This window comes from Lepus europaeus, chromosome 4 (assembly GCF_033115175.1).
Source record: "Lepus europaeus isolate LE1 chromosome 4, mLepTim1.pri, whole genome shotgun sequence".
In the NCBI taxonomy this organism is placed as follows: Eukaryota; Metazoa; Chordata; class Mammalia; order Lagomorpha; family Leporidae; genus Lepus; species Lepus europaeus.
Window position 1 is genome coordinate 112,466,558 of NC_084830.1, and position 13,633 is coordinate 112,480,190.

Sequence of the window (13,633 nt, forward strand, 5' to 3'; positions counted from 1 at the left end):
CTAGCCATCTGGTTGGGTGCACATGACATTCACCTGCTTCTGATTAAATCAGTTTCTGCAAGATGGCCTTCTTGTATTGTTTGTTTGCTATGGACATTTGAATAAAAGGCTGGGTAACTCACATCCTGGGGCTTGGCTTCATTTAGGTCTGAGAGGGGTGAGTCCAGGCGTAGGGGAGTGGAGGGTAAGGGCCTACCTTGTACCACTGTGTAGGAGGCCTCCACCGAAGACAGGTTGGTAATGACCGTGACATCATCATCGCGGTTGGAGTTCTCAATGTCAATGGTGATGGATTTCTCCATTTCCCGGTGCAGACTGGTCACCACCCCCGTGGGGCGGGTCACGTTGGTGAGGCGGCCCTCATGGTCATAGCTGGAGGAAAGAAACACGGTCCTGAGGGCTGAAGGCTGCTGTAACCATCAGAACCATACAAGGGACTGACCTGGAGGCCAGAGAAAGAGTGCTTGGAGGGTGCGGTTGCTGGATAGGACATCACACCGAGGCCCCTTGTCTCAGAATCCAATCTGCCCTGAGAAATGCAAGTGAGCTGCTGCTTTCTATCGCCCACGGCTCTCACTGACTCTAACTCAGCAAAAACGCTTTGCCTGGTCTCCAGCAGGGTCTGTTTAACTGTGCTTTCCCAAATGTGACTAAGCAGCTGCTCTGAGTGCCTCTTGTTCTTCCTGTGTTCCACAAAGGCATCAAGTTAATCTTCTCAAAACAGCAGCTTCGTCATGGAACTTTGGAACAAACACACTCTTTCCCACCAGTCGCCCAATCTAACAGAAACCTGTCATTTGAAACCATCATGCCCTGAGCCCAAGGGTACAACCTCATCCCATTTGGCGCCTCAGAGACACTGGGACAGTAGGCTTTGGCCAAACGCCTCCTCCATGCTTTGACTCAAGGTCAGCGTGGCCTGGCTGCATGGACTCCGATCACCGCTCAAGACGTGCAGAGATCTGAAAGATGTTGCTTCTGGGGAGAAGTGGAAAGAGCAGTCAAGTTCTGCCAGGGTCTGAAAGCCAAGAGTGGAGCTCCAGTGATGGCTGGATGGCTGGATTGCGGTGTGTGTGTGCGCGTGTGTGTGCACGTGTGTGTGTGTGTGTGTGTGTGATGGGGATGCCAGGAGAGAGAGACTCGGAGCAGGAAGTCCCAGGAGCATGAGAGCCCAGCCCTGTGTCTCTACCCCAGGACTCTGGGCAATACCTCCCCTAGAAAGCCTTTAGACTGTGACCCAGGCCTTCTAAGCAAAGGGGATCCCTTGGCTTTCCTTCTTACCGTAGAAAGCATCTCTCAGGAGTCTAAAGAAGCCATTACAATAGTGACAAATTAGAACAAACTAAATATTTTGTCCATTGACTGGAGATTTCATTACTAACGGATGATCTATCCATAAAACAAAACCTATGAAGCCATCACATTTGGTGACATGGATTTCTATTTATGGGCATGGACAAATACACACATTGAGTAGAAAGAGCGTAGGACAAAATATACTCCACTGAAAGCATTTTTTTTTCCATGGGAGGGGTAAGAACATGCAGAAGGAACTCTGAAAATACACATTAGAGTGGTAGTGATATTTTTTCTGTGTGGGATTTTGACTACTCTTTGTTTTCTTCTTTGGATGTTACCATATTTTAGGAATTATCTGTCATCAATACACCTTACTTTCAATTTTTTTTTTTTTTGACAGGCAGAGTGGATAGTGAGAGAGAGACAGAGAGAAAGGTCTTCCTTTTTGCCGTTGGTTCACCCTCCAATGGCCGCTGCGGCCAGCGCATGTCGCTGATCCGAAGCCAGGATCCAGGTGCTTCTCCTGGTCTCCCATGAGGGTGCAGGGCCCAAGGAGTTGGGCCATCCTCCACTGCCTTCCCGGGCCACAGCAGAGAGCTGGCCTGGAAGAGGGGCAACCGGGATAGAATCCGATGCCCCGACCAGGACTAGAACCCGGTGTGCTGGCGCTGCAAGGCGGAGGATTAGCCTGTTAAGCCACGGCGCCGGCCTTACTTTCATTTTTTTAATCAGCAAAAACAAAAGACATTTAAACATAAGAGAGCAATTCCAGAGTCTGGGTATGCAGTGTAAATGACAGGACCCTGTGTTCTCGCTGCCAAGTGGGGATCACCTGAGGAGTTCCCGGGTCTGGGATTTTAATTCTGCCCCACTACAGCTCCAGGACACCTGCAGTGCACAGGCTGCTGTGCTGTCTTAAGAGAGAAGCAGTGGGAACCAGAGTTTCTGCTTTTGGGGAAGATAGCCCTGGAGTAGGGACAAGAATCCAGGGGACCACAGAGTGAAAAAATCGCTTTCAAGAAGACTCAACTGCCTACAGATCTACTTACTTCCCCCAAGGAGTATCTTTAGGTGTAGGTCCCTGGGTGAATAATTCTGTATATAGGAACAAAGAGCTATGTATCTAACAGTGGAATCTCAACCCCAACGCAATGGAAGCAGCTGGGCCTTGGCCAGCGTAGGCTGGAGGCTGCCTTTGACTCATTTGGTCAATAAATATTCAAGTATTTATGATGTGCCGGGCACCTTTGAGAGCACTGGGAGAGCTGGGTTGGGAACAAAATGGCACTCACGCTCCATGGAGAAGGCAAAAATGAACCACGCCTGGAAGCAGAGAGTGAGCTGCCTGAGGGCTATTACAGAGGGGCAGGAAGCAGAGAGAGGGCGTATGGGGGTGGCTGTGATGTGAAGGACAGTCCCCTGCCTTGCAGGGTTATAGGCTGCCTTGGCTGCGACTTTAGCAAGCACTGTTTGACTTCCAAAGGGCACTCCTGCATCTGCTCCATCCCTGCCCAGCTCCCCAAAAGCCACTCCCCAGTGCAAAGAGGAGCAGGAGGAGAGGAGAAGAAGGAAAGTGTTAGAGGAGTCTGTCCCTGCCTCCAGGAACCAGAACCCCTGCTGATTCTTGGAGCCCACTGCAGCGGAAACAGAGTTGTGCCCCTTCATCTGTGCTCATACTCAGGCCTTCCACACTTGCTGGCTTGGGAGGAGGAGCTGAACGTGGATGGAGAGCTCTTTAGCCTTTCTCTGTCCTGGGGGATGCCTTCCTGGGTCCCCAGGGCCAAGGCAGGCTCTGTCTTGGACGAGGTGAAGAGCCAGAGGTACTGGGAGTGAGGAGAAAAAAGGACCAGTGCAAACAGAGGTCAGTGAGGAGACTGCATGTGCCAACTGTGTTCTTCAATCTTGTTTTTCTAGAGTAAGTCCCTGCCTGCCTGACTCCTGTGTCCACTCTGCTGTTAGCTGTTGGCACCTGAGGGGTGGGATGCAGACCGAGGTGTGCTTAATCATTCTGCTCAATGCCTACTGGCATCTGTTCTTTGTCGGACTTCGCCAAGTGCTTCCCTGGTATCTGAGAATGTACTGGCTCAGTGAACTGTGGTGGCCGCCCTATGCAATTTGCATTGTCACTCCTCCTTCATGGGTGTGGACACTGAGGCTTGGAAAGGTCAAGTACCTCGATCAAGGTCAAACACTTGGGTGTGCGGAAGGGCTGGCAACCTCCCTCCTATCATCCTGGGATCCTGGAACATTCTGCTGTGCCTCACGCACTGTCTTTTTTTGTTGTTGTTGTTGTTGTTTTTTTTTTTTTTTTTTGACAGGCAGAGTGGATAGTGAGAGAGAGAGACAGAGAGAAAGGTCTTCCTTTTGCCGTTGGTTCACCCTCCAATGGCCGCTGCGGCGGGCGCATCTTGCTGATCCGAAGCCAGGAGCCAGGTGCTTCTCCTGGTCTCCCATGCGGGTGCAGGGCCCAAGGACTGGGCCATAGCAGAGAGCTGGCCTGGAAGAGGGGCAACTGGGATAGAATCCGGCGCCCCAACCGGGACTAGAACCCAGTGTGCTGGCACTGCAAGGCAGAGGATTAGCCTGTTAAGCCATGGCGCCGGCGACGCACTGTCTTTTACAGAGGCTATGGCAACCTGTTACCCCCATGGATGTAGCTAGGCCAGGCTGCTTCTATTAGAATCCAAAGGTCTACCTCTGGGAAAATCTCAATTCCAAGGCTGCAGCTTCCTGGAATTGTCTGAACCTGGCTGACCACAAAGTGGGGCCAGAATGATTCCTTAGGAACATTCCCCCCCACTCCTCTCTTCTGCTCCCAGAGCTATAGACAGGTTAGCCCTGTTGGGTTACATCAAAAGCCAGGGACAGTTCCCCTAGGGAATCTGAAAGTGGGGTTCTAGATTCTATTTACTGTTGCGTGTAATGCGAAGAACAGGGGACTGGCAGATCTGCATTTGACTTGGGTTTTACTACTGATTCCCAGTGTTTCCTTCGGTGGGCCTCAGCTTCTTGATCTGTAAAGTGGGGATAACAACATCCATGTGGAGAGAGTCAGCAGATGACCAGCTTCCCTACCTACAAAGTTCTCTGGAGAGAGGAAGTACAGCTACTTGGCCGATCCCCTGCGGTGGAGAGAAGTCTCCCGTTGGAAGCTTGTGGTACAGGCAGTGCTCTTAGCCTCACGGCCTCAGGTTTTGTTAATGACACCGGCACAGCTCCTTTCTCTGCCGTCCTGGCTGAAGCAATGCAGCGGGCCTCTTGGCTCCACAGCCCTGACAGGGAGCCGAGCTGGGGTCTGAGACGTTCAAGTCGCCCACTTGCTGCCTCTGTACGCACTGTGCTCCTAAGAAGCACAGGGAAACCACAGCCATTGGAATTCACAGTGGAGAATCTGTCATCACTGGGATTTATCCACAATGTGAGGAAAAGCAGCACATTAAACCGAGAGTAAGAAAACGATTCCATTTCATGCTCTCCGTGTAGACTTTCTCCTCTCAATACAGTGCTAAGCCATTGCTCCATTCAAAGAAAGACGATGACTCTGTAGTGCCTTTAGAATAAAGGCCGAAAACACATGCACAAAACCTCTCTTCCTAACCTAACTGCTCCTAAGCTAGTGGAAGGGAAGGGCCATGGTACTCAGGAAGGAAACTTTTGCCTCTGAGTGTAGACACTGACTGATCCCCACTGAAACTAAGTACAGGAGACGAGGCGAACGGAGGAGCAAGATCTCAGTCTCAGTGGCTGGCACGGTAAGTCTGACACAGTTCCCCGGGCGTGACGGGGTGGCCATGCTGGGCACACAGGCGTTCCTGCAGCCCCGCTGTCCAGTGATGGTGGGTTGCTGCTGAGTCTCTGTTGTCTCTGTCCTTTGGATGTTAGACCTCGTTTCTCCCACGCAATGTACACTGCAACACCAGGACCAGCCGGTTTAGATCGTGAGTCCTGTTGTGGTTGTCAGCTGCGGAGGAGCCTGAGTGACCATCTTCAGGCAGAAACACTTGGAGGGTGTGGCAGCCTCTGGGAAATCCAATCCCTACTCTGCGGACTTTAACAAATACACTTGCACGGATCTGCTGTAATGTACATGTTTGTGGCTACTGTGAGACTGCTCTGTGACTGCTGCTGTCTGCTGTAAAGTCACAGCGAGCTGTGGGGCCGGCGCTGTGGCGCAGTAGGTTAAGCCTTTGCTTGCAGTACCGGCATCCCAAATGGGCGCCAGTTCGAGTCCTGGCTGCTCCACTTCTGATCCAGCTCTCTGTTAATGGCCTGGGAAAGCAATAGAAGATAGCCCAAGTCCTTGGGCTCCTGTACCCACATGGGAGACCCAGAAGAAGCCCCTGGCTCCTGGCTTTGGATTGGTCCAGCTCCAACTGTTGGCAGCCATTTGGGGACTGAACCAGTGGGTGTAAGACCTCTCTCTTTGTCCTTCTCTCTGTCTGTAACTCTGCCTCTCAAATAAATAAATCTTAAAAAAAGAGAGCTTGTTGACTCCCTTTTTTAAGCTGACCATTTTCAGAGTGTCTATTTTTAGTTAAAATTTGTTACACTACTGCAAAAAGGTTATTTCATTTCAATTTAACTTCTAAACAAATACTTAAAAAATTTTCATGAAGCATGTCCATATTTTCATTAAATTAGGAACCCTTTCTGGTAAATACTTTCCATTCACTTTGTACCTGTGGACTAAGCTACATTTGAGCCATTTTTTTTTTTTAAAGATTCTCTTATTGAAAATCAGAGTTACACACAGAGAGAGGGAGAGACAGGGGGGTGCAGAGAGAGAGAGAGAGAGAGAGAGAGATTTTCTATCTGCTGGTTTACCCCCTAGATGGCCATAGTGGCCAGGGCTGGGCAAGGCCAAAGCCAGGAACCAAGAGCTTCCTCCAGGTCTCTCACGTGGGTGACAGGGGCCCCAGGCACTTGGGCCATCTTCCACTGCGTTTCCCAGGCCATTAGCAGGGAGCTGGATCAGAAGTGGAGTGGCTGCGACAAAAACCAGTGCTCATAAGGGATGCTGGCACTGTAGGCAGTGGCTTTGCCCACTATGCCACAATGCTGGCCCCAGCTTGAGCCCCTTTACTGCAGTCTGCAAGCCAGGCCTAATGCAGGCTGGCCTCCCTGAGGCTGTAGTCCACTCCTCTGGCCCACTCAGGAGCTCTAACAAATTATCTCTAAATGCACAGGGTCTTTAGGTGAGACTGCCAGAGGGAAGGTGAAATAACAGGTGTTTGGGTTAAAGCTTAGCTTTAACCTGGCTGGAGTGAGAGCTAAGGAAGTGCTCAGATGGTGCTCTCAAGGGCAGAGCCATTGGCTCCAGAGGTCTGACCAAGTCCAGGTCTTGAAGGATGTCAGAATGCTTCAGAAGCCTCCGAAAGGCTGCTTTGCTCAAAGAAGCCAAGTCCAAGTCAGGGAAAGCAGGGCGGCAATGCTGCAAATCTCCAGCAGATGGCAATAGCTCCCCTTTACATTCTCCCAACCCATTGGAACAGAATGGGGAGGTGAGCATTCCTGGATGTAGGAGTGATCAACAATGTCTTCTGTTCTCTCTCTGTGACAGACCTTCCTTAACTAAATCCTCAGCTAGACATAAAGCAAGCAAGGATACAACTACATAAAGGTTAGTGTGATTCTTCACCACCAAGGAGTCAGACCCATCAATTCCATTCCAGTCCCAACCAGCACTGGGGGAAATGATCAGCTCCCTCTAACCAGCATCCCATTAGTTAATAACCACAACAACAGGCAGTTTGACCAAGAGCTGCCTGCAGGAGCTAGGGAAAACCACTTTTGGGCAAAACAAATGGTAGGAGAGGTAAGTATGAGATAATTGTTAAGGGAAATATGACCAGCTCTCGTATCTTTTAATATACTTACCACTTTATCTGTATTGATCTGCTTCTGCTAAAGAGGAAATTCAGAGTTTATCTACCTGTCCGTACAATCAAGTGTGTTGCTGGACCTATTGGCAAATTACATGAGCCCCACTGGGATCTTGCCTTTTAGGTTCTAATTTCCGCACCCATGGCAAACATGAATAATCAGCAAACTTAATCAAGGGTTTATCTCCCAGGTGCTGTGCCTGTCCAATATCCTGAAATCTGAACAGCAAGCAGACAACTGGAATTCCCAGCGCTACAGGGACGATGTTCAATATCAGAGACTCAATAGAGCGAATCATTTAAGAGTCAGGGTGAGTGGACATGAATATCTCGAGACCCCAAGAAATCATTCCAGTCAGGCAGACAATGTGACTAAGCAATTCTGAAGCCTACACAGCCGGCCAATCCTGACATCAGCCACGGCAGGGTAAGTGCCCTTCAGAGATACTTTACGAATCTACTTACTCATAGAAAGTAGTCCATCCTGTTTCATCACTCTTGGTGGCTAGGAGCCCAGTGTTCCCATCATAGGTCATGAGGCCAAGTTCCAGGTTCTGTGTGGACACAACTTTGAGGCCCCCATTGGTGCCAACGGTGAGGGTGATGATCTGGTTGTCGGGCATGAGCAGGTGGCGGGGCATGCCACTGCTGTCCCGACGGATCTTCAGAGAGTTTCCATTATTGTCAATCAGCTCAGTGACATCATTGTCAGCACTATACGTGAAATTGTATAAGTACTCCCCTGTCACCAGGCTCACAGTGTACTGGTGGATGCCATCAGCATTGAAGACATACAACTCCTGCTCTCCGGGGGACGCAGCCTCGTATTGGTTGAAGGCATTAAGGATGGGTTTGTTCTTGCTGACTGCCCTGATCCGAATATTGCCGAGGTCTGCGATGTAGATGGTGCCGTCGGGAGCTACAGCTAAGGATGATGGGGAATTCAAGATGGCGTCAGTGGCGTAGGCATCGTCTCCTGAGTAGCAGTTGCAATTGACATCGTTTTTGCAGTCGCAGTCTGAGGCTGCCCCAGCTAAAAGGCAGATCTCCCCATTGGTCGTTACCTGGCGCAGGCGGTTAATCTTCTTCTCATCCGTCTCAGTGATATACAGGACCCCAGTGTGAGAAATGGCAATAGCACTGGCTGACTCCAGAGCAGAGTGAATGGCTAGTTTGCTGAGCGAGTAGTCAATGCCAGGCACCTGGCAGTGCATGGGGCGTCCTGCAATGATGCTGACTTGGTGGTTCTCAGTGATGCGTAGGATGACATTGTTCTCTAGAACATACAAGGAGTTATCCATGGGGTTGACAGCCAGGTCTGTCGGCCATTCCAGGCGAACCTGTGTATAACATGGCATCAGGTTAAAGGACAGCCTCTTATACAGCCAACATGTAACTGTAGGGCCCATATATTGGTTACTTGGAAACAAAGGTTTCGCTTTTTATGAAAATACTCTACTAGAAATGCTCACCATTCAACCAGCTGCCCGCTGCCTACGCTATGTGTGCACAATGGGGAAGAGGCCACATAACAAACATTTCCTATTGCATCATTTGTCCTAGCTGCAGCAAGCCACCAGTCCATGATGACGGGACTAGGGACAGAGCCATCATATATGTACGCTTGCACAGCCAGCTCACTGCTCAAGGGGCCAGCGAAGACCAGCCCATAATCTGCTCTGTAAGCATGCGCCCGAGAAGGCACCTTTACCTAGTTCACGAAAAGGAGCCATGTGGCTTGGAAGGCGGCTGTGGCTCAAGGGCAGCCAAAGCACGGGTGAGCCAGAAAAACTGCCAACTCCAGCATTTGCTTGAAAAAAATGAACCAAATCAAACACAGTCCTCCTCTGAGGAACTGGAAAGAAACCTCTGAGTAGCAAGTTGTCAGTTTGTTGTGGAATTTGAGTGGAAATTTACGAGGTTGACCAAGGGCTGAAGAGAAGCGCGGATGTATATTCCAGGTTGTTTGAGAACAAAAGCTGCACATCTGAGCAAGCCTCTGGGAGAGCTTTGACTAAACACGCACTGTGGCGGAAGACTGGGGAGACTCTGCTCCAGCGACTACGACACACAGCAAAGGTTTATGTAGTGAGGCTGCCATCATTTCAGATTAACAGGGAAGTTCTGATTGACATATAACACTGTACGGTGTGTTCTCAAATCTGCAATAATGATGGAGTAGAGAGGTAATTACACAGCAACTCCTACCCTGTAATCTACCACGGCTGGAGTGTGTCACCAGCTCTACTTTTCTGAGAAGTACTTCCCTCTCCTCCCCACCCCAGCCCTATCTGACAGGTTCCATGCCATCTCACTGTGTGGTTCATCTCAGGCACTCGCCAAGCAAGCTTGTCATCTGGATCTGGATCTCCTCTGCCCTGCCCTTTCCAATCCAAGCTTCGAAGCAGGTGAGAACTTCAGGCCAAGAACCAGGTGTTGCTCAGTGATGGGAAAGGAAAGCGAGTCCTACCTGGGCTACGTCCATGCTAGAGTCACAGCTCAGTGGCCGGACAGCGGTGAGGTCGTTGGAGCCCAGCAGGGTGGAGATGATTCCGTTCTGGTCAACCTTCCGGATCATAGTGGCATCGACGAAGTACATGAGTCCATTCTTGTCGACTGCGATCCCTGGGCAAGAGAAGCAGGATAACACGTCACTCGGCAAGGAGTGGGGTTTGTGGGGTGGAGGTGGAAATGGACATTCTCTGCTCAGCCCAGGTTGCTTCTTGGCATGGATTATCACCCTCAGAGCAATGGTTCTCAGCCTAGCAAGGCCAGACCCTTTCGCCTGGGCACTGCGCTGAGATTTGCATAATCCCTGGGGTGCTGGCTGTATCTCCGCCCACTGCCTTCCAGCTGAAGAAAGTACCTTGGGCTACAAATGAACCAAGGGTGCAAACAATGAATGAGAAAATAACCATGCACCCGCTCTCTATAGAAAAGAAGTTATTTCCAAAGTTCATTGCTCTAAAAATTGTCGGGAGTAAATTACTTGAACACCCTTCACCACTGATTGCAACAGCGAGGCTGAGAACAATAACTCTTGCAGCCACCAGCTCCCAGTTGAATACATATTCTCCAGAAAGCACTCCCAATTAAGCCTTGACTCCAATCAGCACTTCGGGGCCCCAGGGGAACTCCGGCCCCCAGCTTTCCCCTGTCTCAGCAGGGGCTGGGAAGCCACAGACAGTGGCTTCTATCTCTTCTGCCTTTTCATGTCACTGCCCAAGTACAAGGCTTTGTGCCCTTAGTCCATGCTGCTGGCTGCTTTTACACCAGCTAAAAATGCTAACAGAAATGAGACCCCCCAAAGGATTGCTCCTTAACCATAAGGATCTTTCAAGTAGAGAGCCATCAGTTTCAAGGACTCCCCCATCCTTTAACCCTTAACCCTTAACCCTTCAGTATACTGTTCTGCTAGGTAATCATAGCATGCCAGGCGCCATGCTTTAGGCTTCTTGTACATTGCTGTCTGACGTGAAAGCCGAGGCGTGGCTGGAGGCCACCCTGTTCAGCATCCAGCCTGTCCTGCTAGCACTCGAGGCCATGGGGTGCACACTTCCTCTGGCTCTCACCGCTGGCAGCAGCCAGGGATTGCCAGGCACAAGCCAGCTCCTCTTTGCGTGTGCAGTGTACGTGGGTGATAAAGTTTACTTTACATAAATCATTTTCCCTTCTACATCACCCACACACGACAGCAATCTCTCGGAGTTAACTTATGGGAGGAAAAGCTGTTCCTGCAGTTGTTGGGCTTCGCTCAGGGCTGGGAAAAAGAAAGTCAAGTCTGTGGCAAGCCCAGTCTGGACTTGGGGGGTCTCTTTCTTTGTGGATTTTTTACCTCGCGGGCTCATCAGGGTTGCGTCCACGGCCTTCCCTCCATCCCCGCAGCGTGCTTCGTCAAAGGGCAGACACTGCTCGCCGGTCCCTGCCACGACTTCCGAATTCCCAGCCAAGTCTTTGGCTCCACTCAGAGACTTGACACGGTAGATGCGGCGACTGTTGGTGTCAGAGACGTAGAGCGAGCCAGACACGGGGTCCACAGCCAAGTAGTACTTATGCGCTGGGTTGTTGCTTGAGTAGAGGAAGCACAGAGAGAAATGAGGAGCGGGCTATGCAGCTGGCCTGCTGGATCAAAGCGATGACAAAAATCCTAGCAAGCCTCTTACCTTCTCTAGTGTCTTTCCACTTAAGCGAACTGGAAAGACACTAACATCACAACTTAATGTTCCAACATATCATGGCTCTTAGCTGCTTCTAATTGGACTTAAGTGCCTGATGCTATCATGGAATTCATTGTTTCTCATCATGCTAAAAGACCGTGGATTCATTTAGCTGGTACGGAAAGCCCCACCCTGCTCCCAGTTCCGTGAGTAGGACAGTTACTCAGTACTTACAGCCCGTGTGTGTCAGCATCCTCTATTCCTCCCAATGGGCTTAGTATATTCTCCAGTGGGACAAGGAACATGCCCATTTGACAATGTTCTCTTTCTACTCAATGCCTCCAACGTGCTAGATCATCAGTACTGGGGCAACGTGGAATTCTCTAACTTTGTCATGGGAAGCTCCCCAGAGCCAGCCCCCTTACTTAGCCTTAGATCTAACTACTGTTCTTTACTGCAGATATGAATAAACCTGGCATTTACTGTGAAGACAGGTGGCTACCTTGCTGGTATCACCTAGGGAATAGGAATTACTGAGGAAGGAGATGCAGGTTTTAAGCCTTGGCTAACAGTGAGGTCATAGGAGTGGGCTAAGATATGCCAGGACCCTAAGCCACACTAGAGATGAATATCTTCGTGTGTGTGAAACACACTAGGAAGGCATAAAACTCAGGGACCTGGAATATTCCATGCATACAGCTCTCCTCTGTGGGGATATAAGGGGCAGGATAAGACTTCGAGCACTGACTCATGACTCTAAACTCAACTCTGACCCAGCCTATGGCCTAAGGTACGTCCCTAGCTACATTGGATCTCTGCTTTCTTATTTGGGAAGTGGAAAAAAAAAACCAGATTGGGTTATCAGTAATGTTCCTTCTGGCTCAAACCCCTCCAGTTCTTCCCTCTGTGGTGTGTCCTCATTGGAGGCTGGAAACAGAATGGTGTGCATGCTCCTGTTACAGGGGAGACTCCTGTTACAGTGAATTCACTGTCTCCCGGAGGCAGGTGGTGACTGCCTCCTGCTTCAGGGTGGCAGAATAGGTTTTAGCGTCGCAAGCACAGGCTTCCCCCACCCCTTGCTATTTTTTCCACTGTAACTTGGAAAGATGGGAAGAGAGGGAGTGAGAGAGGTGATGGGAAGGTGAGGCTGATGATAGTGTTGGATGCATTTGTCCTATAGACATTAGTTGGTATATCACTAATTAAAACACTACCATTTGGGTTCTTCCCTGATTTAAGGGAAACAAGAGCTAGAAGGTTATTTTTAGGAACAATTTGTAAGTTAAGACCATCTTTAATTCCAGCTTCTGCTCAGGTTGCTGTTTAGAGATAGAATTGAACCAGAAATCAAGGTCTTTCTAGAATTTCAGCCTATATAACCAGTTGGAAAGAGTAGGATACCTTGGCTCCATTCTTTCATTTTTTCCCCTTTGTCATAATTTTTTTTCTTTACTGGTTATTAAGTCATTAGACAATATCCATAAATGCAAAACAAATTACAGCAGAAAGGGAAAAAATCATGCCATTTTTTAATTAGATGCTGCACTCTTACTCAATGAACAGTGGCTGGCATGATCAACAGAAGGAGCAAGGCATCTCACATCTGTGCCTATCTATGGGCAAGATAATTAATTCTGGACTTTCTAGGGAGCCCCATTCAAGGAGGCTTTTCCAAATCTCTGGCAGGAAAGCAGCCAGTTGAGTGTGTGAGGTCAGCTCTCACTGGGGGAGACCATTTTGCTCCATGACATCATACCTGCTCCAACCAAGAACCTTACGGAAGGCTCAGGGCAGCTGAAGAGCTGTGCTTCCACAACTGTGGCTGTGGCAAACACCACAGTGGGCAGGGAGCTCCTTGGAAGGATGCTGTCCTTCCAGGGCACTTGTGTTTCATTTTTTGTTGTTGTTCTAATGGGATGCCTACAATGAGGCAATTTTGGGATATACAAGAACAAAAGGGCAGAGGAAGAGGCCTCTGCCCATGTGTGGCCTTTCCACTGAGGGTGGTGATCTCATAAGGATTTTAATCTTCACCTAATTTTGACTGAACACCATAAAGAAAGCCCTCCCATGCTCCATGGAACGGAGTCAGGAGAATTCCTTCAAGGAGTGGCAGAAACTGTTTTCTTCTCCTCTTCCAAATACGAATAAGATCATTCTTTCTTGGGATCACTCATGCTGCAGCTGTTTCTGTATGGTGGATATGTGTAGGCACACGTATGTGTTGGACAGTTTATATGGGTATTGTACCAGCATGGTTTGAAATGATAGTCTTGGATCAATGGAATGACAAAG

General features: G+C 49.5%; 1 protein-coding gene across 10 annotated transcripts in view; it reads right to left on the reverse strand.

Annotated features, from left to right (window-relative positions):
* Window positions 1–13,633, reverse strand: part of TENM2 (teneurin transmembrane protein 2) — a 979,180-nt gene that overhangs the window by 33,120 nt on the left and 932,427 nt on the right. For all 10 annotated transcript variants that reach the window (XM_062189665.1, XM_062189666.1, XM_062189664.1 and 7 more), the window contains 4 exons: window positions 11,017–11,249; window positions 9,652–9,806; window positions 7,647–8,521; window positions 197–372 (listed from right to left, as the gene is read on the reverse strand). In XM_062189665.1, coding sequence (XP_062045649.1) covers window positions 197–372; window positions 7,647–8,521; window positions 9,652–9,806; window positions 11,017–11,249 — 1,439 coding nt within the window. The remainder of the gene's footprint in view (window positions 1–196; window positions 373–7,646; window positions 8,522–9,651; window positions 9,807–11,016; window positions 11,250–13,633) is intronic.